Source organism: Eptesicus fuscus, chromosome 8 (genome assembly GCF_027574615.1).
Source record: "Eptesicus fuscus isolate TK198812 chromosome 8, DD_ASM_mEF_20220401, whole genome shotgun sequence".
Classification (NCBI taxonomy): domain Eukaryota; kingdom Metazoa; phylum Chordata; class Mammalia; order Chiroptera; family Vespertilionidae; genus Eptesicus; species Eptesicus fuscus.
This window is the reverse complement of record NC_072480.1, coordinates 81,558,512-81,584,525: the sequence shown is the minus strand read 5'-3', so window position 1 is coordinate 81,584,525 and position 26,014 is coordinate 81,558,512. Positions and strand designations below refer to the sequence as shown.

Sequence of the window (26,014 nt, the reverse complement as noted above, 5' to 3'; positions counted from 1 at the left end):
TTGTAAAGTGGGACAAAAGCTTATCCTTGGGCAACTTTTTAGGAATTAGGTTGTAAACATTGATTTCCTGAAAACTGTCCTGGTCTGAATACTTACAGGGTTTGTATTTTTCTGTTTGCAGACCTTGGCTCTGAATGATTCCACTCCGATGACTCCACCTACCAACGTTGTAGCTGATTCCTCACGTTCTCACCTTTTAGACTCTACCTGTTCCTTTCCCTGAGGACCAAGCCTCCCAGCACCTGGCTCCCTAACTTCCCAGCTTCATTTTCCTCCCCTTACACTAGTACGCGGCTTGCAGCTTCTAGAACACACCGCGCTTCTCGCCTCTCCCGCCTGGACACTCCATCCACATGCCCTCCCTGGCCCTCGCCTCCTAAGCTGAGGCTTTCGGTTCAGACGGTCCAGGCTCCCGTTTCCAGAGGCCGCTCGAAAACGTGCGCCAAGTGGCCGATTATTAGGGTCGTAAACAAACTACTTCCAGGACGGAGCCGCCAGCGCTCGTCTTCCGGGAGACATTTCCCACCTTGAAAGGTGAGAAACGTTGGCAATGCACACCACGTAGCGTCCCAGTCTGCAGGCAGCCAGTGCTCTCAAGGCATCTCACCTGCGCGGTTATTTCCAGTTTTAGCCACGAATATGCGCAAGCATCCGCCCCCGGAACGGAGTAAGTGCTGGAGGAAACCCCACTACTATGTCAGCCTCCTGAGCCTTCACCTAGCTTTGCTGGTGGCTAGCCAAGCCTCGGTGCCCCGCCCACTTCTGTCAGTCCCGGGACCTTAAAGTGGGCCGGGAGCGCGCCTTACTCAGGCAGCCAGTGGGCCCACCAGCGGCCTTTACTATTTGAAGATTACAGGGGCAGGCTGCAACTCGCGCGAGACGGCTCTCGTAGTCTCGCGAGAAGTCTAGGAGGCGTCCGTGATGGCGGCGGCGGGAACTGGACCCGGACCCGGAGTGGGTACAGGACCTGGCCCAGCAGCGGCCGCAAATGCAACAGCGACGGAGGAAGGGGAGACGAAGCCGGTGGTAGCGGCAGCAGCCGCTCCAGCCGGAGAGGGGACATCTGCTGCTCCAGCAGCGGAGCCCGGTTCCGGAGAGGCCGAAAGCGGGTAAAACGCCCAGCAGTCACTGGAGGACGCGGGGAGGGAGGCCCGCCCCTCCTGGAATCCCGCGGCTCCCGGGAGTCCTCCCGCCCGCCCCTTCCGAACCTGGGCCCTGCCGCCAACGGCTCGCCCTGCCCCCTTCGGCACCGTAGTCCCACCCGCCGCTTGGCCCGTCCCCTCTGAACTGGATCTCAGACTACGCCCCTTTCCGCACCTTTTAAGGTCTGTGAGAGCCTAGTTTCCTGTCCTGTCTCTGGTCCTTGCACCCCGGCACGGGGCTGGTAACTGCAGTCTTCTAGCAGGAGCCCCTCAACTATCCCAGAGAAGAAACCACTTGGGCTTGCCAGGCTGGAAGAAGTGGCGGCCCTTCTGAAACCGAGTGGGAGAGCTGCACGTGTGCGAACCTCCCCCAGGACCAGTTCCATCCCACGTGGATTTGTCTGTAGGGCTGAAGCCATCCCGTGTGGATTTGTCTGTAGGGCTGATTAGGCTTCCCTGTGGCCACGGGCCTGCGTCTGTCTGAGCCACATTCTTCCTAACCCAGGGCATCAAGCCTGAGACCGGGCTTAAGAGAAACAGCTGAGGGTGAAGTTCACCGGTACTTTGATCATTATCTTTGGAATATGCGTTTTGAGGTTTGTTTCTCTTGAACAAAAGTTTTACTTGAGTGCTTTCCTTGTCTTTCAGGGATGCGAACTCTGTTGATGTAAGTGGTGGTTTGGAGACAGAATCCTCTAATGGAAAAGATACACTAGTACGTAGTTTTGAATGTTTGAATGGCAAAATAGGGTGGTTTTGTGTGTTTTTTTTTTGTTTTTTTTTTAGTTTTTAAGTGAGTCAAAAATACAATAGGTCAACTAACTTGATTCACTAATTGCTCTCTGGACACAGGAAGGTGCTGGGGATACTTCCGAGGCGATGGATACTCAAGCGGGCTCCGTGGATGAAGAGAATGGCCGGCAGTTGGGAGAAGTAGAGCTGCAGTGTGGGATATGTACAAAATGGTTCACAGCAGACACCTTTGGCATAGATACCTCGTGAGTATTTTTGTAGTTTTGCAAGAATCGCTTTGTGAAACAGATCTCAACATGTTCAACAGTTTAGTAGCTTGTAGGCAAGTATAAATGTAGTATAGTTTCTCCCAGTGTCTCCTAACCATTGTTTAGTGAGTGGTAGGATTTGAATCAGGAGTTGTTTTAATACCCTGAGCAATGTTTTCTGTCTACTGAGCACAGCCCTAAGAGGTACAATGATATATATTATCCCTGCTTTTGAGTTTCCAATCATTTTGAGACAAAACCATGCAACTACAAAGTATTATATAAACAGAATTAAGACAGTATCATTTAAATCTTGTATTGGGTGTTGTGGATTTGGGGGAAATATAAGGATTGATATACGAGGTGGACAAAGCATGATGTCAGAAATTTATATGACCCTCCATGCCTGAGCCATCCTTACTTTTGCTTCTAACTCCCTTTAGATATCCTGAGTTCTCCCATCAGTAAAACCTATTTTTAATCTTTCGCCTTTTTTAGTGAATTAAAATCATTTTATGGTGGATTGAGAAAGAGAGGCTTCTTTCCTTATCAAGATCTAGCAAGTGACAATTACTGACTCACTGTCTACGGTAATGATTGTTTTGCTGGCTCTCTCTGGTGTTCCATATGGTCCATATAATACAAGTAAATTTAGACAAGACTATCTCAAAATAAGGCTGCATTACTAAATTAATTTCTTTGGGTGGGATTGTGAAGAAATACCCCCATTTGTAATTTGTTGAATGCTTGCTAGTTAAAAAGTTATAGTGGGTTTTAGAAATGCTAATGGTCCAGTTAACATGTGACTGGTGACTGGGTAGAATGTTTACAAAAGAAAGGAAAGTATTGAAGGATCAGGAAGAAGGAATTGGTAGAAAGATCATTAGGGAAAATAAATTAGCTAAGCAAATCGTCACTTAGGAAAGACCTAAAATCTGGCCACTTTGGCCAGAGAGGGTTGGTTTAGATAGACAGGACCTAGGAAAGGAAATTTATCAGGAGAGAGAACTTGGAGCAATCCAGGGAAGAATCAAACCACAGTTCACAGTTTTGGTAGAGACCAGTTTGTACCTGAATTTGAAAAGTTACACCTAAAGCCCAACTAAGTGGGACAGCTTATGTTCTGCGGCTGAAAAAAGCTGTTCTAAATACCTGGTTGTGTTTTAATTAAATAACTATATACCTACCTATCTCTGGTATGAAGCTTTGCTTTCTGTAAATTAGTTTGTTACAACAGGCTGTTTAATAGAAGGTATTGTAGAGAGGAATAAAGGTAAAGGTATTTAATCTTAACCTTCATAAGAATGTTTCTCAATTTATTGAGTGGTGGCAATGAACACACATTTGGGAACCATCTTTTTGAGGCTACCTTAAGCTAGTTTCAGCAGAGTCCAAGATAAACTTGCCTTTATTTTCATTTCTTCTCTTCCACCTTAAACCAATCTTTTCTTTTTCTGTTACTTCCTTTTTTTAAAAAATGTGTTTTTTATTGTTTTTTAGAGAGAGAGGAAGGGAGAGGGAGAGAGAGAGAGACATTGATGTAAGAGCGAGATTTCAGCTGCCTCCTACAAGCCCCCTGCCAGGATTGAGCCCACAACCTGGGCATGTGCCCTGACCGGGAATTGAACTGGTAACCTTTCAGTGCCCGGGACGATGCTCCAACCAACTGAGCCACACTGGCCAGAGCATCTTCCCTGTCTCTTAAATCTGAAGTTACTACTTGGATCTTTTAAACTCTTATAGACTAACTAGTGGCCTGGTGCATGAAATTCGTGCACATTAAAAGGAGATTAATTAGAGGAAATATTTTAATATTGCTATTTGCTCTTTCTCTATAATAGAAGTGTCAGAGATGAAAGAAAATTAGTAAAATGTATATGAAAATCTTCCTCCTGTCAGAGTCTGGGACGTGTTGCGGGACCCAGAGTAAAGACCCCGCCCACCCGCAGTGCCTCAAAATAGCATGAGACCCAGACCCAGCTGGCCCCACCCTTGTCAAGCCCGACAGGCGGGGGGTGCAGCTTCAGGTCCCCTGCCCAGCACCGGTGGGGGGCGCAGCCTCAGGTCCCCTGTCAAAGCCTGCCGGGTGGGAGGGCACAGCCTCAGGGCCCCTGTCAAGCCCCACAGGGTGGGGGCGTTCAGCTTCAGGTCCTCGGTCAAGCCCCACTGGGCTGGGGGCGCAGCCTCAGGTCCCCTGGCCCAGCGCCAGGCGGGGGGCGTGGCCTGAGGTCCCCCGTCAAGCCCCACCAGGCAGGGGGCACGGCCTGAAGTCCCCCGGGGTGGGGGGCGTGGCCTGAGGTCCCTCAGCCTGGGCTGGGGGGCACGCCTTGAGGTCCCTCGTCAAGCCCCACCAAGTGGGGGACACAGCCTGAGATGCCCGGTCAAGCCCCGCCTGGTGGGGGGCGTGGCTTGAGGTCCCCCGTCAAGCCCCACCGGGTGCAGGGCTCAGCCTCAGGTCCCTGCTGATTGCTCGTTAAGGCTCATTACGGGAACTCAGCCTCCACTGTGGGTGCAGCCATCTTGTGTTACGGAAACCCTGCCTCCGCTGTGGGCACCGCCATCTTTGTGATGGCATGATGGTCAATTTGCATATTCCCTCTTTATATAGATAGATTACCATTTGTAAAATTCATTTGGTAATGAGGCAAGTAATGTTTTGTGACTTCTATGTTTTCTTCTTGAATAATTATTTACTTTTTTTTCTTTTTTAATCCTCACCCGAGGATATTTTTTGCCATTGATTTTTAGAGAGAGAGAGTAGAAGGAAGTGGGGGTTGGAGGGAGGGAGGAAAAGAGAGAGAGACATTAACTGGTTGCCTCCTGCTCGAGACCGAGCCCCAACTGGGGCCAGGGATCAAACCTGCAACCGAAGTACATGCCCTTGACCAGGAATCGAACCTGAGACCCTTCAGTCCTTGGATCAATGCTCTAACCACTGAGCAACTGGCCAAGGCATTATTTACATTTTTAATCTTTTAAAAAAATTTTAGTATGTTTTTATTATTGACTGGAGAGAGAGAGAGAGAGAGAGAGAGAGAGAAAAACATTGATGTGAGAGGGTAGTATCAATTGTGAGCCAGAAACCTGGGCGTGTGCCCTGACCAGGAATTGAACCAGTGACCTTCTGGTGCATGGGACAATGCTCAATCAACTGAGCCACACCAACCAGGGCTTTAATTAATCTTTTTATACATTCTGTCCACCCTTTCCAACAATGTTATTAGCATTTTAAAGAGATATTTAGAGGTCTTTAAATACAAATAGTTAAAGATATTTGAAGAGACTACTTTGTCTTCTTCCACAGTTCACTTGACATACTGTTTTTAGATACTCAAAAACTGTAATTAACCCAGAATAAGCACCAGAGAGAACCTTCCAAATGCTGAATTAGCCACTATGGTGGATAATGTCTTATTAAATATTTGTGACAGAAAAATCCAGGTATTTGTAAAAAACACAAATTCTACTTTGATTTTTGGGGACCTTTTTAACTTTTAAGATTATATTAATACTAGTGGCCTGGTGCCCGAATTCATGCACATTGAAAGGCAATTAATTAGAAGAAATATTTTAATATCACTATTCACCTTTTCTCTATAATAGAAGTGTCAAGCAAATTCACATGCGATTGGCACCAGCGAGAGCTTTATATGTATTGCGCATGCACGAGTCAACTTAGCCTTTTATAGATGTAGAATAAACTTGCTTAATTAGACCTGCTTTCTGATTTGCTAACCTTTTTCCAGCCCAGTGAAGCACTCCAACTTCTCTTTCAGGTAATTGTCAGCAACACAGCAGTAAATATCAACACAAAGATTATTATTGTAAATCACACAGGGAGAACAAAGGGTAAAATATTTAACTGCAGCAGTGTTTGACTATATTCTGCACAGTGACAAAACCTGAAGTCATTTTGAAGGTCCACCATTTCTTCTTTTCAATCAGGTCAAGTTTCTAAGCTTTCTAAATCTCCATTCTCCAGCTAATGAAAAGAAAATAGGATTCCACCAAGTGTCCCATCTTCCTACTCCAGGACTTCTGTGAGGATCAAATGAGATGAGGCATGGGAAAACGCTTCACAGACATTTGGTTAAAGTGTGAAATGTTTCCACCTGGCTATAAAGCAAGTTGTGTTCCTGGGCTGAAGAAACTGCAAGGAGGCTAGTCGCTAGGGAGAGGAAGCCAGGTTTTGCTATGTGACGTCATTACCCAGACAGTTGGACACTTAGCATATTAGCCTTTTATATATAGATATTCACATTACTGTGTAACTTTCACTGTTGTTTTACTTCTCATAAAGAAATGTGTGTTCATAAGTTCACTAAGTTGTACACTTTGGCTGTTTTACAGATCCTGTCTACCTTTCATGACCAACTACAGTTTTCACTGCAATGTGTGCCATCATAGTGGGAATACCTATTTCCTCCGGAAGCAAGCAAGTAAGAACAAAGTGCTCTGGAGTACTGCAAACGAATTATCCTTTAGTTAGCTGGGAAAGAAAAAGGATTTGGGCTTAGCAGAATCAGGAAACCTTTGCCTGGTATCTGGTGAAAGTTGCATCGAGGTTTAGTTCTGAATAATTGCTGTTGTCTGTTTTAGATCAAATGATGACTCTACTTCTTGTTAATTTGTTATTTTGTTAATTTGTAGACCACATGGTTGAATATTCTTTTGGTAATAAAATCTAGTGTCATAGATAACTTTTTCTTTTTGTTTTGATAGACTTGAAAGAAATGTGCCTTAGTGCTTTGGCAAACCTAACATGGCAGTCCCGAACACAAGATGAACATCCAAAAACCATGTTCTCCAAAGATAAGGTAGAGATGCAATTAGTGTAATTGCAATTATGCCAAAAAATCAGGTGGAACACCTAAATAACTCTTTCTTAAAATATATTTTTTTATTGATTTCAGAGGGGAAGGGAGAGATAGAAACATCAATGATGAGATACAATCATTAATTGGCTGCCTCCTGCATGCCCCCTACTGGGGACCCGGCCCACAACCCAGGCATGTGCCCTGACTGGAATCAAACGGTGACTTCCTGGTTTGTATGGTCAACACTCAGCCACTGAGCCACTAAGTAAATTTTTAAATGATGGAGTTTATTTTGTGACCTAGTGTACATTCATACCTACCCACTTTTATTTAAAACGAACAAGGTTCATCTAACAAAGCTTACCCTCTGATCTTTTCCTTCTACACTCTTGACATTTTCTACGCTGGAGTATAGAATAGTTCTGACCTGTAACCTACTAGTAGTTTGCAACCTACAGTTTGAAACACACTGACAAAGGATGTGTAGTGAGATCAACATAGTCAGGATCATTCTTGGGCAAGGGCTTTAATCCTGTAAGCTACAGTAGTCAGCAGAGAGACCCCTCCCACCTCTTTTTCCTGCGTTAAAAATATTTTAAATAGAGGTGTGCTGTGATAGACTTGTTTTTTTCTCTTAGTTTATTTTTCCCAAATTATTTAGAAATTTTCAAAATATAGAAAAATTCAGATAGTACAATGAGCATCTGTTTATTCTTCATCTAGAATTGCCAGTTAATATTTTGCTACATTTGCTTTATCTCCCCATATCCATATTACCCTCTATACTGTATGAGACTAAATTATAGACATTATACTTTACCCAATATTATCTCAACTACAATATGGTAATCATTCTAAAAAAATTTAACATGGATGCAAAACAACTGGTTAATAATTACAACTTATATTCTTTTGTTTATGCTTTTTTTTTTAATTCTAAAAAAAATTATTTTTTTATCCTCACCCAAGGATATATTTATTGATTTGAGAGAGAAAAAGAAAGAGAAACATCGATAGGCAGTTGCCTCTCATATGCACCCTGACCAGGAATCAAACCCACAACCTTTTGGTGTATGGGGCATTCTAACCAATTGAGCCACCTGGCCAGGGATACAACTTGTATTCTTTTAAATACAGTATGCAGAAGTGGGCAAAAGTAGTTGCCTACCCAGCTAGATAGCTCTGCTCTGCTTTGCACCAGGACGGTTGGCTCCCTCCTGTACTCTGGTGAGACATCTTTAGTGTTTCAGCTCAGCCTGGGAGACAGTTTTCAGTGGAAAGGGAAAGTGTGCTCTCAGAGCCCAAAGGGAGCTGGCTTATATGGACAGAAGTCCCCATCCAGGTCCCTGATTGGTCTGTCCCCTTGCAAATGAGGACTCCAAATCCTTGCAGTTTGATTGGTTCAAAAGGCACTACCCTGATTGGTCAGAATATAGCTGCTGTGGTTGGTCGGAGCTGCACTCTTCTGATTGGATGGGGAAAGCCTCAGTCCTATTGGTTGAAATGGGATTACAGAAAACCTTTATAAGGGCTGGCTCAGATAGCAGAAACAGTTTCTGCAGGCTGTTCAGTGCAGGCCTCTCCCTGAAGTGCAGTTTGTGTGAGAAGATCCTGTGTAGAAATGACTGCAAGACTTTTTTTTTTTTTAAGCCCAGTTAACCAGGAGGAGCCCTTCACATTTCTTAGTAGGTATCTTCTTCCTCTGGGTTCACAGCATTTATCTGATTATTTCTTCATGATTAGGCACTGATTAATCATTTTTGGCTGGAATATTATGTAGGTAATGTGTGTTTTTCTGTGAATCACATCAAGAAGCATATCAAGATACTGATTTGTTTTATTATTGGTGATCCTAAATTTGACTAATTGGGTAAAAAGGAGGTATCTACCAGATTTCTTCTTTCAAAAAGAAATCTTTTTTCTTTGTAATTAGTAACCTGTGGCGTAATATATCGAGATTGTGTGAATGTCTTGTTCTCCTAGACATTTGAAGTGGTGGTTTTAGCAACCATTGATTATCCAGGCCTGCATCAGTTAATAGAATTGGTTGTAAAACAGAATACATTTATTGGTTGCAGTTCTTCTATAAAGAGTTTTCCTTTCCCCATCTGTTTGTTTCTTTTCCTTTAGGTATCACTGTGGATTTGTATATTTTTATAGTTCAGTATTGGACTTCAGATTTCTGTATTTCTGATGCTCAGCTTTGATTAGTGTAGTCCCATCCAGGCTGACTTCTAAAACACTATGTCCCTATAGTTTTTGAACAGTAAACTATTCCGGGCTTCCCTTGTAGTTTCCCTGATTCAATCCCGGTTCCATTTAGTAAAGATACAGTTTTCATTAAGGTAAGTCTAGTGGAAGATGTTAGTGGTGGACTCTAACTCTGGTGGACTGTGGAAGAATGGTCTAGAAAGGGGAAAGTTGATGCCAGAAGATCATACTCAGGCATTGTTTTAGTCATGTGGGCTAGAACTGGCGAGGACCACGGTCAAGGCAGTAGGGATGGAAAGGAGGCCTGATTGGTGAGAAATTTCTGAAAATTTAAATTCTTTTTCCCCCAATATATTTTTATTGATTTTAGAGAGGAAAGGAGAGGGAGAGAGATAAAAACATCAGTGATGAGAGAGAATCATTGATTGGCTGCCTCCTGCATGCCCCCTACTGGGTACCGAGCCCACAACCCAAGCATGTGCCCTTGACCGGAATCGAACCCAGGACCCTCCAGTCCGAGGCCAACACTTTATCCACTGAGCCAAACCAGCTAGAGCTAAAATTCACTTGGTGACTGATTAAATATGAGGGTTATGCAAGAAGAATCAAGGATGATTCCATGGTTTCTTGTGATTTTGGGTGATAGGTGATTATAGTATTAACAGCAAGAATGAAAATCTGCAGAGCAGATTTATGAGGTAAGATACAGAGTTCCATTGTATTCACAAGAATGTTGAGGTGCCTGTGGGATGTCCAGATGGAGATGTCTCAAGCAGGTAGAAACAGGAGCTTGGGAGAGAGACTTATTAACTTTGGAGTCATCTTTCAGATGGCAACCAAGATTATAATCCAATTGTATGGTAACGTCTGTGTCGCTAAGATTTGTATATACTGTTTGAAATTTCCCACAATCTATATGTTCTTTGCATGCAATTATATATTTGTTTAATCATTAAGACTAAATGTGTATTTTTCTCTTAATTCTGATGAGGTCTTTGAAATGTTGCAGTTTCCTTTATTGTGAGCATAACTTTGAAACCAACTATATTTTGTTTTAAAAATTAGGATATCATACCATTTATTGATAAATACTGGGAGTGCATGACGACCAGACAAAGACCTGGGAAAATGACTTGGCCAAATAACATTGTTAAAACAATGGTAAGTAGATGAAAATTGGATGCAACATTTAGGCATTGTTCTTTGTACAAATTAAATTCTCTTTAGTTTCACTGAAATAATGTTATGACTAAGAAAATGAGAACAACTTAGTATTAAATCATGGAGAGTGCAATATAACTTATTGTCAATTTTAATAGTTTTTACACAAAATCAGTAAGTTACATATTCTGTCTTATTGTGCTGCATCACTTGTTTTTTTATGACACTGAAACCTTTGTCCATTGCACTCTTACAGTATAATTTTATATTGAAATTGGAGACAATTTTTTCTTTGATTTAAGAAAACTGTTCTAAACATTATTGTCCTTAGAATTAAAGAGCGTTTTGGGAGGAATCAACTGCAAGCTGTTAACAGTGCTTATCTCTCTTAGGTGGAGGGAGAGGTGGGGATTTTGAAGCACTTTGGCTCTCTCTTTTTTTTTTTATCCTTACTCGAGGACATTTCCATTGATTTTATAGAGAGAGGAATGGGGAGAGAGAGAGAGAGAAACATCGATTCATTGCCTCCCAGCCAGGGATGGAACCAGCTGCCTAGCTATGTGTCTTGGCTGGGAATCGAACCTGCAACCTTTTCAATGTATGGGACAATGCTTCAACCAACTGAGCTACCCGGCCAGGGCTGACTCTCATTTTTCTAGGTTTCACTGTTTGAATTTTTTAATGATCAGATATTAATTTTTTAATCAGAGAGAAAAAAACAATACTGTCTCTTTTGGAATTAGAATTGGTGGTTAAATATTCAGTACTTCTTTTAAGTATAAAATTTCAAGTAATAATAAAATAATGTTTCCTTTTAGAGTAAAGAAAGAGATGTATTCTTGGTAAAAGAACACCCTGATCCTGGAAGTAAGGACCCAGAAGAAGATTACCCCAAATTTGGGCTTTTGGATCAGGTACATTAATATGCTTTATATTCCCCTTTTGATTTTGGGCCACTTGGAGATAGGGAATCCGCCACATGTAACACACTGCCGTTTACATGCCCATAACATGGTGGGCTCCAAATAAATCATTATTGGCACATGTGGACAGACAGAACACTAACTTAAACCAGGAGACTAGTGTTTTAGTTCTGGTTGTTCCCCAGAATGTTACAACTTGACACATATTATTCTTACTTTTTTTAACTTTAGTTTCCTCATTTGTAACGCAAATATGCCATTCCAAGTTATTTTTTAGTTTTCTAGCTCAAGTTTTGCTCTTAAAAACATTCATTATTGTGAAGAAAATTTTCTTATGAAGAATTTCTGTTGCATCTAACATAACATGAGGAAAAAGAAAATTTCCACTCTATTCATATTTGGCATCTCAGGAAGTCAGATCTTCTTAAAATGTTTCATTTGCCAGCCTTGAAAATTCAAGGTTTCACATGGAAATTCAGATTTCATTGTTTTTTTCTAAAGTGAAAAGATGTGACTACGCTGGGCCTGAATTCCTCCAGGGACTGAGGAAATGGAGCTTGGCACTCCAATTTGCCATTGCCCCACCATCACTCCTATCCCCTGATTGCCATTCATCATCCTTTTTTTTTTTTTTTTTGAATTTTCATTACTTTTATGTACAGAAAACTCAACAGTGCACACTTAGCCCAGCTTGGTGGCCAGTTCTTGAGCCTTGGTCTTTTCCAGCTTGGCAGTGTGAGCCACCAACTTTGGGCCCAGGACCCAGTGAGGGCAGATCTCATTTTGTCATAATTGGTCCAGATGGCTTCCACCAGCTTAGCCAGAACTCCTTTGTCTTCCAAGTTAGCCTGTGTGAAGGCGACGGTGGTGTAGGTCTTCCTGTGGACTAGGCGCCCAGCCTGCCCTTCCCCTTGATGATGCAGTAGGGAACCCCCATCTTATGGCACGGGGCACCAGGAAGACAAGCAGGTCAATGGGATCCACATTGTGTGCGTCACTACCAGCTGGGCCTTCTTGTTCTCCACAGGGTGGTGACAGTGTTAACCCTGCTCCAGAACCGGTGGCCTCTTGTGGGGTCATCCCCTTGGCTGGCAGCTGTTTTCTCAGCCCTGGCCAACAATCTCTGCTGCTTCTCTTGCTTTACCTCTGGTCTGTACTTGTGGGCCAACTTGAGCAGTTGAGTAGTAGTTTGGCAGTCCAAGACCTGGGTGAACTGGTTAATGCGGGAGGCACTTGCAGACGCTTATAGAGAAGCCCTTTGCTGCTGTAGCCGAATGTAGCGGGCCACTCGGCAAAGTGGGTGAGGTCTCTTTGGGGCTGGATGTCTTGTCCAGTGCTAAAATTCTTGGGCCTTTTCTCGAACAGGTGATTTACCACCTTCTTGGTTTCCTGTGTCTTCATGACAGCAGGACTGGCGCCATCTTTTTCCCCTTAGCTTTCTTTCCTTTCGGCATCTTGGGCAGTGGGAGGAGAAAGAAAAAAAAAAGGGAATTGTCTCATCATCATTCTTAAACCACTTTGATTGTTATACTTGACCTATCTTACTTGCTGATCCTTGAAGCATCCAAGTTAGGGACTATGGCAAATTTCAGAACCTAGGATTGTCAGTTTCACTTCCCATTCTATTAGAATGTCTCCTGTGTTTTTGAGCATTGCCAGATTGGTTTGGTTAAATAGTTTCCTATCATAATTGAGTATTTTTCTCCCTAGGATCTTAGTAATATTGGTCCTGCTTATGACAACCAAAAACAAAGCAGTGCTGTGAATACCAGTGGGAATTTAAATGGTAAGTATTTAAATGTTTCATTGATGAAATTTTTGTGAGCTGTTGAATCCATATGTGCCTAGAATTGGGCATTCTTTTAGTTGACTATTAACTGGATATTCACTAAAATGCTTTAAAGTCCTAAACTCAATTTTTAGGAGCTAGCCAAGGTTGTGACAGATGGTAGTGGAGAACTCTTTGGCACTTAACAGCACAGTTTGGTCTTAAGTGAAACAAATGTAGCATAAAGGTACAATTTTAAGGTTGGATTTATTGTGTTTTCATTAGACTCCCCAACGGTATCTTCATAACTAACAATTTAGATTCAGTTGCTCTCTATTCTTTTTCCTTAATTCACTTGTTATTTAATAGACTTCTAATTTTCTTGCCCTGGAACTTCAGCTTATTTGCATGACAGCACTATCTGTATTGATCACCCACTCTAGCATGCTTATTCTATTTGTAACCCATCTAATAGCAGAAATACCCTTCATTACTAATGGTAATCTAATGAGAGTTGGGGTTGCTGGTGGTAGCTAGCTATTCATTGGACACATGTCATCATTAACTTGTTTTTGGAGTGGTCAGCATCTTAAATATGTAATCATTTCCTCTGTTATTAATATTCTATGATTGGAAATAGCTAAGTGTATTGTTTATCTTTTTACACCACCCCCCCTTCATTATTAAAGTTTGACATATACATGGTACCACTTCTGTTGTTACAGGTGGAGCCTCTTTTGGAGGTGAATTCCTCCTCTGTCTTCTTTCAGCCTCTCAGACTTAAGTATTTTGTGGTTTGAAAAGTGCTTTTTTGCTGAGTTGTGGTAGAAGCTAAAACTAAATTAAAATTTTAAAGCATTGTGAAAATGGTGGCAGTAGCATTTACTATGAAACAGTAGTTCCAGTTTAATGTTAGTAATTTAAAGCTTGTATGTTGTCATATTCTGCCTAACACGGCCACAATTGGTTTGTTCAAGATGGATCTAAAACTTCTCTCTTAAAATAATTAAAATGCAAATGACAATAAAAATCTAACAGTTTTGATTAAGGTTACTCAAACTGAGATACTAATGTTGCAACAGTTTAACATTAAACCTTTTATGAGAAATAGGAATCACATCTGATGTGTTCATAAAAGGAAGTATTGCATAAGCCTGGTCCAGTATATGCAGAATATGACCTGCCTTCAACGTCTCGATCCTTTTTATTGCAGCAGAATTGCTGATAATTTCCAAGCTTGCCCCAAATTAAGATACAGTACTATATGCAGTTGTTTACATAAAGGTGTTTTCCTGCAGTTTAGGGACATTTTCTGGAAGACTAACTGAGAGGAATGACGGCATTGGACAAAACGTTTAAAGTACCTATTTTAGAAATATACAAGGTAGTATTTCTTGTGGCCCTAGTATGTAGCTAAATTTTTAAAATTAAATATATAAATTATCTTTTAATATTTGCTCTTAATTCCACAAGTCAGGTTAGTCCAAACTGAATTTTATGCATGGTACAATTCTAATTGTAAAAATTGCCTACTAAATTTAAAGCCTTCTGTCTTAAATTTTTGTCGTGTGCAACCATAGTTGAGGCAGCACTGGAGAGAAACACCTTTTTAGTACTTCTGTTTTCGTTTTCCATGTCTGATGTACTTTTGTTTTGTTGGATATTCAAGTTAAGTGCTTTTGCAGATATTGTGCCTTTATTGTGTTTATGGAATATATCATGTGTAGTTCAAGCAAGCCAACGTCTACCTACAGTGAGGATATTCTCTCTTTATGGATGCTTGTATTGACTTGGATGGGAAAAAACAGCTTTATCCATGCAATTGTTTTTAGCTGTGGGTGTTCAGAATCTGAATGAGTAAAAATGCATTTGTGTCACATCCTAAGAAAGTGTCCTGGTAGTTGCAGTTCACTAAGAAAGGAAAGTTGAAAATGTAACACAGGTTCATTTGAGCTTACTGCCAGAACCCAGTGTTCGTGGGCCATGAGACACTCAGCACATTCATTCAGAACCAAGGAGAAATCCAATCTGCTTTTGGGAAGGAAATCCTCCTGTAATGTGACACAAATGCATGTTGGGAATGTTAGTCCCCATGGAATTTGTGTCCACACGGTGCTTCTATCACAGCTCATTGAAAATAATCTGCCTTCTCTTCAAAGGGGGAATTGCAGCAGGAAGCAGTGGAAAAGGAAGAGGAGCTAAGCGCAAACAGCAGGACGGAGGGACCACAGGGACCACCAAGAAGGCCCGGAGGTGGGCAGGAAACACTCACCTCCAGTCACCATTGTTAGAGTATTGTTTGGTGCTAGCAAAGTCCATCCGAGGGAAGAGCCATACATCTCAGTAGCTCAGAAGTCTGAGGTTTAAAAAGCCTGTCCTTTTTTCTCAAATCTTGAGCACCTTGAGAGGTAAAATAACCCCAGGCTAGGTATCCTGATTTACAAACTTGGTACTACATGAACCAGCCTCAGGGCAGCACTCTGTTGAGTAAGGCATTTTGAGAAAAGTTAGATGGGGGAGAAAGAGTGAAACCAAATATTGAACACTGGCTCTTTTACTCAACACATTGCGGGCGGATCCCAGCATTCTCGTGTTTTCATATTACACAGTGTTTTACATAAATGTTAAAGGCACGCCTTAAAATTAAATACCCATTGCATTTTGAAGTTATTTATTACATGTTCTTACAAGCTAATATCTTTTTAAAGTATGATACTTTGTAAAACGTTTTTTGTACTTGTTTAATAGAAACTTATCTGGCCACTGGGTAAAGCTAGCAATAAAACTACGGGTGCACAATGTGTTAAGCTTTTTGCCTCTTTCCTTCACTTTTTTCAGTATTGAGGTGATGAAATCCAGGTCAGTTCTCATTTAGGTAACAGATAGTAAGTGCTCATATTACTGAGTTTCTGTTCATTAGTTTATAATAATAAATAAACTAAGGAAAATTGCCTTCATTCCTCTTCTCCCTTTCTTCCCTATGATGTACTAGCTCAGTATCAGAGATTCAGATAACCCCTACAGACAAGTGACCAAAACTATTTTGCTAAATAAAGCAGATCCTTTTCATTTCTCTGTTTTGCCTGCAGAGGGCAGGATGGTATATATGAGTAATGAAAAGCATTTGTGAAGTTGCTTGTGTTCCAGCTGAAATCTAAAAGTTAGAGGCCTTTCTTACAGAATTGAAGGCATTTGAGCTAGAGGGGGCTTTAGTTTCTTGATATTATTTTTTCCTTTCTACAGTGACCCTTTATTTTCTGCTCAGCGCCTTCCCCCTCATGGCTACCCTTTGGAACACCCGTTTAACAAAGATGGCTATCGGTATATTCTAGCCGAGCCTGATCCCCACGCCCCTGACCCTGAGAAGCTTGAACTTGACTGCTGGGCAGGAAAACCTATTCCTGGAGATCTCTACAGAGCCTGCTTGTATGAACGGGTTTTGTTAGCCTTACATGATCGAGGTATGTAAACTGTTAATGTTCATGTTAGACCCAGTGTTACCCTAACCTGTTGTCATCAGCTTTGTCCAATCTAGAATTAGATATACGTGTCAGTCTTTAGCCGCTCCTCCACACCCATCTTTGGACTCAGCCAAATATGTAAGAAGTAATTTCCTTTTTTGTCTCTTACAAGCTCTAGCCATTATATAAACACATATACACACACATGTATACACATATACATATGTATAGTTTGTGAAAACTTGCTATTTTGAACTAATTTTAGACTTACAGTAAAATTGCAAAAACTATAGTTTCCATACATTCCTCATTGAGCTTCCCCTAGTGATAACATCTTACCCAAACATAGTACAATGATCAAAACCATGAAATTGACATTGGTAAAAGCTATTAACGAAACTAAAAACTTTACTTAAATTTCAATAATGCCTCTTTTCTAAGATCTCACATTGCATTGTTATTTCTCCTTAGTCTTTTGCAGTCTTCAACAGTTCTCAGTAGTAGCCTGTTTTTCATGACATAACACTTTTAACTGTATTCATCAGTTATTTTATCCAGTATTTCTCAGTGAGGGTCTGTCTTTTTCTCATAATTAGACTGAGGTTATGGGGTGGGTTTTTGTTGTTTGTGTGGGGTGTTTTTTTAAAAACACTACAGAAATGAGTCCTCATTGCATCACTCATGGAGTTCATGATGTTAATATGTCTCCTGATGGCTTATGTTGACCATGATCATTTGGTTAAGATGGTTCTGCTGGCTTTCTCTACTCTCTTTCCCTTTATACTTAGTAAATAACTTGGGGAATGGTACTTTGAGGCTATACAAGTAACTTGTTTCTCTGTAAAGTTTTATGTAGTAATTTTAGTATCGTAACTAGTGGATTTTATCTGCAGTGATTATTAGTGTGGTGTTTGCCTAATGATTTTTTATTTTTTCCTTTCTCCAATTATTTACTTGATTATATCAGTATGGACTCATGGATACTTATTTTAATCTGTGGGGTGTACTTTCTTTTGTTGCTTCAAATAGCATTATCATTTGGAATGTGAGAGTGAGCTTATTTATTTTTAAAATATTTTTTATTGAGGGATATTCTACAAGCTAAAGTGACCAGTACTCTTCAAAATGACACTGTCATGAAAGGCTTGAGGAACTGTCCCAGATTGAAACATGACAACTAAATGAATTGTGGGATCTTGGATTAGATCCAGGACCAGGAAAAGGATATTGAATTGGTAATTGGCTTATTTTGAAGAAGATATGTTGATTAATTAATAGTATTATAAAAATGTTAGTTCTCTGGTTTTGATCGTTACATTATGGTTATAGATGGTGTTAGTTAACATTTAGGGAAGCTGAATGAGGACTATACTATTTTTGAAAATCTGAAATTATTTCAAAGTAAAAAGTTAAGTCTTCCTGAGACTAGAGTCACATCTTGACAGCTATTGTCCTGGTGTGCTAGAGTTCTCGGAGAGAATCTGCTGGTCTTGATTCACTGATGTGGGCCGAAAGTGCCCCCGGTAGTGCCCAGATCAGAAACATAGGCTTCCCAGCTCCTAGGTGGAATGGGTTGTCTGTCACCTTTCCTCATACCCATTAGGGAGTTGGTACCTGCCACAGTGTGTTATAACTCTTTTCTCTATTCAAAAAAAAAAAAAAAAAGTTAAGTCTTAAAGGATGATTTATTCAAATCAGGATTTAAACACATTACAATTGGTTTGTTATATTTCAGGGAATAGGCAGTATAATTAATTTAATTTGTCCTCTTCAACAAATAATAAAACTGGATTATCTAACAACTTTCTTCCTCTCTTCTCATCTTTGTCTTGAGATTTTTAAACTCCTGAACTAATATTTCCGATTCCTGACCTGATGTTCCTGATCTTTCACTGGGGTGTAAGAGACTCATGTTTTGTGGCAGTTGTCTCCCAGTATCTCAGATAAGTTGCAGGCCTTTGTTTTTATCTCCATCTCTGCAGCTCCCCAGTTAAAGATCTCTGATGACCGGCTGACTGTGGTTGGAGAGAAGGGCTACTCTATGGTGCGGGCTTCTCATGGGGTCCGGAAAGGGGCCTGGTACTTCGAAATTACCGTGGATGAGATGCCACCAGACACTGCTGCTAGACTGGGCTGGTCTCAGCCGTTAGGTAAGCTGTGGTTATAGTATGGACAGTGAAGCAGGTAGAGAGGTATAAGACTCTCTGGCTAATAAGTTTTACTACTTTGGAGCCTATCAAATTATGGACATAAAATTGAGTTCCAAAGGGCTTAGGCAGTTGCAATTCTTGGAATCCTACCTAATAAAATAGTAATTTGCAAATTGACCGCACCTTCGCTACACCCAAGCCATGCCCACCAGCCAATCAGGGTGAGTATGCAAATTACCCAACAAAAATGGCGGTTAATTTGCATACACTGAGGGAGGGAAGAGTGAAGACTGAAGACAACTTAGAAGGAAGAGGGAGGAAAAGCGGAAAGCAAGGTGGCTGCCAGAGGGAAAGCCCAGTCGGGGCGGGCGGGAGTGGCGCGTGGGTGCAGGCGCAGAGGCCGCAAAGGCGGCAGCAGCGGCAGCGCACACGGCTGCTTGCAGGATTCTTCCTGCAAATGGGCTACTAGTATTTTTATAATTCTTTGCTTGTGAGAAATAGTCTATAATAATAATCTATAATAATCTATAATAATATGCTAATTAGATCGGATGTCCTTCCTTCCGGACAAAGCTGCAGCACAAAGCTGCAGCGGCGATGGGGGGCGGGGATCGGGGATGGAGTCCTTGATGACTCTTCCTGCCCCCACCAAAAAAATAAAATAATAATAATAATAATAATAACATTTTTTTTCCCTTAGCAAACCAGAAATTGGGTTGCAGTCTTCTGACTTCCTGTATATCTTTTTCTGGGGATAGGTAACCTTCAAGCTCCCTTAGGTTATGATAAATTTAGCTATTCTTGGCGGAGCAAAAAGGGAACCAAGTTCCACCAGTCCATTGGCAAACACTACTCTTCTGGCTATGGACAGGGAGATGTCCTAGGATTCTATATCAATCTTCCTGAAGACACAGAGACAGCCAAGTCGCTGCCCGATACTTATAAAGATAAGGTAAGTTTGTCCTCCTGAAATATTCCTGGGTTTGCCGACCAGTACCTGCAGCTTTAGCCTGTGGCCTCCTGTGATGTTGACCCACCATTCATATTTTCCCCAACATTTCATTATAAAAATTTTCAGTCATAAAAAAGTTGAAAGAATTTAAAAATCTTCGAATACCAATCACCTAAATTCTATTAACATGTTATGCATTTATTCTCCACCCACCCGTCCATCCATCCATCCATTCCTCTTTAATACACTTCAAAAGAATATTGCAGACATTCACTCCCCACCAAATACTTCCAAGATGCACATCATTAGCTAGAGTTCAACCTTTGTTTAGTTTTTTCTTTTGATATAAAATTTACATAAAATGAAATGTACAAATTTTCACTCACTGAGTTTTAAGTTTGCTCCAAACCCCTGTTGAAACATAGACTCTATCATCACGGTGGGAAGGTCCCTCATACCCTTTCCCAGTCGTTCCCCAGTCCCACCTACACCCCATAAAGGCAACGACCTCTCTGGGTAATTTTAAGAAATTTTTTCCCCATCATATTTCTATTCTATAGGCCAGTGATGGGCAACCTTTTGAGCTTGGTGTGTCAGACTTCGCCAAAAAACAGCATAACTCGGGTAGTGTGTCACTTTGAGGAAAAAAACATTATTTCGCAAATGTTTCATCCTCGGCATGCAGCCGCTGGCCGCGTGTCATCAGAAATGGCTACGCGTGTCAGTGCTGACACGCGTGTCATAGGTTCACCATCACTGCTACAGGCTTTACTTGTTCTTGCTCTTATATAAATGGAATCATGCAGTATGTTGTTTTGCATCTGGATTTTGTCATTTGGCATACTGCTTTTGAGATTCATCTATGTTATGTTGTTGGCTTGTTCTTTACTACAGAATAGTATTCCATGGTATGAATATGCCACAATGTGTTTATTCATTTTCTATTTTTTCCAACTCTGTTGAAAAATAATTAACATATAACACATTCATTTTCCTGTTGATGGACACTTGAGCTCTTTTAAGTTTGGGGCTGTGCACATTCTTGAACAAATCTCTTTGTAAACATGTTTCCATTCATTTTGGAATAACTGGGTTATAGGGTAGTTTTATATTTATTTTTATGAAAAACTGCCCAACTCCATTTCCACCAACCATATGTGAGAATTTTAGTTGCTCCACTGTTGTGGTGAGAGTGTATATGTATTTAAATGTATGTGTTTCCTCAAAATTTATTAGTAAAGGTCTTTTTGAAAATGTTGAGACCTGGTACTTTTTAAGGAGCACATAGTTCAAAATCTAGCAAAGCTAACTGCAAAGATTTTTAATTTCTGTTGCAGAGCGCATGACTCACTGCTATTTGTGTGATGTTGCTGATGCTTCAATGAGCCTTTTTTTCCTTTCTCTCTTGTTTTTCAAGGCTTTGATAAAGTTCAAGAGTTATTTGTATTTTGAGGAAAAAGACTTTGTGGATAAAGCAGAGAAGAGCCTAAAGCAGACTCCCCATAGTGAGGTGAGTCATGGTCACAAAAAACGTCAGAACTAGGAGACCTTGAAGATTGGGACCAACCCCCTAATTATAAGTGAGGAAAATGAGGCCCAAAGGGGAATAAAGGGATTTTTCTGCTAACAGAGTAAGCTCACACTCTGCCTATTGTGTTTGTGCCTCTTTCTGTGATACCATGCTGTTGCTATTAGAGGGATAACCATGGTTCTTTCAGGGACACTAGAAAAGAGGTAAAAATAGTGGTCTAACAAGGAAATCTACAAATGGTTGAGGAAGCAAGTCAGAGATGGTTATTATTTATCAGAAGAGGTACCAAGAACAGAGGGAGGAACACTGGAAGAGGAGAGGAAAGGAGAGACCTGGCTGTGTGAGTGCAGGCAGCCAGAGCTGGAATGGCTCTTTCAGTGTCCTCTAGAACTTTCCCTACCCCCTGTCTCAAGGTTGTTGGGGACATGTCTACGCAAGGTCATAGCACAGTTAAAGAAGGGCTGACAAATCTGGACCAGCCACAAGGGCCAAAAATAAAAGGGGAAGGGAAGGAAGGAACTTCTGAGCTGGAAACATCTATATATATAAAAGCCTAAGTGACCGAAGGACTGAACAACTGAATGACCGAATGACTGGTCGCTGTGACATGCACTGACCACCAGGGGGCAGACACGCAACATAGGAGCTGCCCCCTGGTGGTTAGTGCGCTCCCACTGCCAACTTCCCGCAGCCCCCCCCGCCAACTTCCCGCCGCCCTGATCTGCCCCAATCACTGGCCAGACCGAGGGACCCCACCTGTGCATGAATTCATGCACCAGGCCTCTAGTTTTTCTATAAAAATGCTGTGAATGCACCTGAATCAATAATAGAAACTAATATAGGAGAAATTAAAACTAGGGTTCTAGTTGAAAAACGAGTAAAGGGAAGCAGTTAATAGATCTAAGGATGATACAGCCAGAAAATACAGCAAGTCCTCGAGTAACGTCATTTTGTTAAACTGATGAAGTGCAGTAGAAACTTCACTCAGTTATATCAATTAGCCAGTGGTAAATTGGTTTCAAAATGTATTCCACCACAGTTCCAAGAACCTATCGATGATGTTAAGTGAGGAATTATTGTACAGCAGAGAGAAGATTGTTCTTTCTGGGAAGAAGAGATAGAAAGTTACTTCAGAAAAAGGAACCTTTTATTTATTTATTTTTAGAAGTTTGAATTTTTAAAAATAGTATATTGATTTTTAGAGAGAGACAGGGAGAACTTGATGTGAGAGCACAGCATTGATTGGCTGCCTCCTACACGTCCCCTACCAGGGATTGAGCCTGAAACCCAGGCATGTGCCCTGACTGGGAATCGAACTGGCAACCTTTCACTGCATGTGACGATGCCCACCCAACTGAGCCACACTGGCAAGAGCAAAAAGAACCTTTCCTGGGGAGAAAAAAATTATACATATATATATATAAAATAAAAGGCTAATATGCAAATTGTCCCCTCAACTAGGAGTTCGACCAGGGGTGGGGCTGGCCAGCCAACCGCCCGCAACCCCTTCCCCAGGTGGCCCCATCTGATAGGCCCCAATTGGGGCAGGCTGGTCAGACCCCACTCATGTATGAATTCATGTACCGGGCCTCTAGTATACACATATATATCTTAATGTGTATACACATATATATATTAATAGTGGAATATGCAAATTGGCTGGGGTGCCCTCATGCAACGACCAAACAGCAGGCTGCGTGGGTCGGCCAGGCTGGCAGGGGGGGCAGTGAAGGGCAACCAAATGACTGAACAGCAGGCTGCGTGGGGCAACCAGGCTGGCAGGGGAGTGTTTAGGGGGTGATCAGGCAGGCAGGTGAGCAGTTGGGAGCCAGCAGTCCTGAATTGTGAGAGGGATGTCCCAGATTGGAGAGGGTGCAGGCTGGGCTGAGGGTGACCCCCCCCTCCCCCCCGCTGCACATGCACAAATTTCATGCACCGGGCCTCTAGTAATAAATAATAGTATAACTGGTAGAAGTGGCATAAGAATGCAGAAAGCAAATGTGAACATCAACTAGAATAGTGCTTGTAAATAGGTGAGAAACTGATAATATGATGTTATTACACAAGATATATACTATTCTTGGAATATGTTATCACCAGTATGGTGGCACAGCACTTCTAAAGGGTGCTTCAAGTGAATTCTTTTTTAGTGTGTGTGTTCTGTTTTTAAATTCAAAAGTAAAAGCGTGCTTTTTTTCCCCCCAGATAATATTTTATAAAAATGGTGTCAATCAAGGTGTGGCTTACAAAGATATTTTTGAAGGGGTTTACTTTCCAGCCATCTCATTGTACAAGAGCTGCACGGTATGTACCATCTGTTCATCATGTGGACAGAACTTAAGAGAAATAGGTAAATGGCAGTGGTCAAAGAGCCACTGACTGAGTTCTAGAAAGAAATCTGAATTGCCTAAGGGAGATGGGAATGTTTTCTGACTGTCACTGTTCCAAAAGTGGTTGGGTGTTTTACGAAGCATTTGCTTAGATCATGCAATTAGTGTGCCCCATATTTGTCCTTTGAATGTACTGTGTGGTAATGTTATTGTTCAGTGTAATAGCAATAAACTATGTGCATAAATCAGTTTGGTGTTGTATATATCATGATAGCCTACCATTGTTAGTTTGTAACTGTTGCTATATTGATTTTAAAATCCTATATAATAAAAGCCTAATATGCTAAGTGTCCAGTCATCTGGTTGGCCATTGAACCAATCAAAGCATAATCCTAATATATAAAGAGCCAGGGTTCGTAACTTCCAAAACGACCAAACGGATGACCGAACGCCAGGCTGCACGTGCAGCAGGCTTGGGTGGGCGGGGACTGGTGAGCAGGCTGAACTGCTGACCTCTCAGTCCCTCTTGGGTCACGGGCACCATGGTGACCCAGCACTATCTGCCACCGCCAAGGTGGGTGTGATGTGATTGGTCAGGGGAGCCCACCATGCCCCACGATTGCCCCACAGAGGGAGGCCCAGGGGACCCGGCTGGCGGCAGTGGGTGTGGCCTCCCTCTGCGGGGCGATCAATTGTGGGGCTCCCGGACTGTGAGAGGGCACAGGCTGGCCTGAAGGACCCCTTCCCCCAAGTGCATGAATTTCGTGCACCGGGCCTCTTGTGTGTGTGAGAGTGTGTGTGTGTGTGTGTGTGTATATATATATATATCAGTATGAAGGGGACTATCATTAGAGCCTGTTAGTTTTTTCAAAAAAGTGATTTGGAAAGGTAATGCCTGGATGTTTCCCATGTACTTTTAGCCTGTTAATTAGGCTCCATGGAACTAAAATAAGAAAATCTTTATATTATAAATAGAAATCAACATGTCTATTTTACTTACCTAATTATTGATGGACATTAAGGTGTTGACCAATTTTAGCAATATTAATATATATCATTGTTCCAGTTACACCCTGAATGTCACAGCTACCTTCAAAGAGAAAAACGTCCCATTAACTTTTTCACTGTATACTTACTTTGTTTTGCCATGTCTGCTTGAATTGAATTTATCCCAGGTATCCATTAACTTTGGACCATGCTTCAAATATCCTCCAAAGGATCTCACTTACCGCCCTGTGAGTAACATTAAAAATGTCCACATGCATCCTCAGCATCTTTGTAACTTCTTGTTGTAGTTATTCTAATCACCTCCTTTCTGTTTCTCATTCCCCCCACAGATGAGTGATATGGGCTGGGGCGCTGTCGTAGAACACACTCTGGCGGATGTCTTATATCATGTGGAAACAGAAGTGGATGGGAGGCGGAGTCCTCCGTGGGAACCCTGACCAGGTCCCTCTTTCTTTGCAGACATGGACTTTCTGGGGAATGATATTGGGGGATTTTCTTTTTGTTTTTAACTGTGACAAACGTTATCCCGAAGATACTGCAAAACATAGCCTCTGCTGTTAGCAAGGTAAAAGGCTGGGTGGGACTGGGAGAGACTCCCTGCCCTTCAGTACTCTCCCTGCTTCTAGTGACTGCTTTCATTTTGTGCGCGATATGCCAACTGCTGACCCTAGAATCCCATAAGCTCCCTGTGAAACTGGTGCTGTACCACGTTCCCCACTACTGGGGCTTGTTATCTTACTGTATTCTCTAGGGAGTGGATAATGTTGTCCAGGTAGCTAACTTATTTAGAGACTTTTTCCCCTCTGTGGGCATTGACTCCTTCCCACCTGATTTGCAAGGATGGTGGGCCTATTTCCGAAAACAGCTGGAATCAGTGGCTGTGCATACCAAACCGATCTAAGAGCTCTCATTTGGGTGTGGGTTTGTTTGTTATTAATTTTGAAATACACTTTGAACACTGAGATCTCTGAAATTACCATGTCTCCAGAACTGTAATTGTGAAAGGAACTCGCTTGCAGCTTTAATAATTAGAAACTTTTTCCAAATAAAACTTGTGATCACGCATGTGTGGCATTTTGCTTCCCTCTTGGTGACAGAGCTGGAAATGTGGGCAGTCTGAGGAAGGGTAGCCAGCAATGGAGGAAAGAGACAGGCTTCTGACTTGTACCTCAATCCCTATCCTATTGCTTCCTTTCCAGCCAACTCAACCACCTCCTTTACCCTGTGAAAAATAAGATTCTCAAGAGGTGAAGAAGGGTAAAGGGTTAGTGGTCTCCCTCCAGTTCAGGGTCCTCAAACTTTTTAAACAGGGGCCCGTTCACTGTCCCTCAGACCATTGGAGGGCCGGACTCTAGTTTAAAAAAAACTATGAACAAATTCCTATGCACACTGCACGTATCTTATTTTGAAGTAAAAAAACAAAACGGCAAAAACAGCCGCATGTGGTCCGCGGGCCGTAGTTTGAGGACGCCTGCTCCAGTTCTTCTCCTTGCGCATGTGTATTAATACGTGCAGCTTGTTTTCCTGCCTTGCTTCTCTTCCTTTGTGTAGCTGATGAT

The 26,014-nt window shown here is 41.8% G+C and overlaps 1 protein-coding gene, 1 non-coding gene and 1 pseudogene across 6 annotated transcripts; 2 read left to right on the top strand and 1 right to left on the bottom strand.

Annotated features, from left to right (window-relative positions):
- The first annotated feature begins 920 nt into the window (after positions 1-920).
- On the top strand, positions 921-25,520 carry ASH2L (ASH2 like, histone lysine methyltransferase complex subunit). 5 transcript variants are annotated; one of them, XM_028152514.2, is made up of 17 exons: positions 921-1,109; positions 1,791-1,857; positions 1,995-2,140; positions 6,494-6,582; positions 6,866-6,960; positions 10,237-10,332; positions 11,151-11,246; positions 12,966-13,041; positions 13,749-13,766; positions 15,183-15,276; positions 16,267-16,484; positions 18,467-18,634; positions 19,393-19,586; positions 21,004-21,096; positions 23,323-23,421; positions 24,623-24,682; positions 24,785-25,520. In XM_028152514.2, exons 1-17 carry the CDS (start codon positions 922-924, stop codon positions 24,890-24,892), a joined length of 1,905 nt encoding a protein of 634 aa, XP_028008315.2. In that variant the 5' UTR covers position 921; the 3' UTR covers positions 24,893-25,520. The 5 variants fall into 5 exon arrangements, with proteins under 5 accessions (XP_028008315.2, XP_008144390.2, XP_054576019.1 ...); XM_054720045.1 differs by lacking the exon at positions 921-1,109 and adding an exon at positions 1,264-1,325; XM_054720046.1 differs by lacking the exon at positions 921-1,109 and adding an exon at positions 1,682-1,701.
- Positions 11,937-12,709, bottom strand: LOC103290260 (60S ribosomal protein L7a-like; annotated as a pseudogene).
- LOC114233291 (small nucleolar RNA SNORA3/SNORA45 family) lies at positions 17,903-18,031 on the top strand. The gene has a single exon (XR_003619440.2). It is a non-coding gene; the product is annotated as a small nucleolar RNA SNORA3/SNORA45 family (small nucleolar RNA).
- Positions 25,521-26,014: the final 494 nt, after the last annotated feature.

Coding starts and splice junctions, on each gene's coding strand:
- ASH2L (XM_028152514.2), top strand. CDS start 922: ATGGCGGCGGCGGGAACTGGACCCGGACCCGGAGTGGGTACAGGACCT. Junction 6,583..6,865: donor TTTCCTCCGGAAGCAAGCAA/GTAAGAACAAAG, acceptor TTGTTTTGATAG/ACTTGAAAGAAATGTGCCTT. Junction 15,277..16,266: donor ACCACCAAGAAGGCCCGGAG/GTGGGCAGGAAA, acceptor TCCTTTCTACAG/TGACCCTTTATTTTCTGCTC.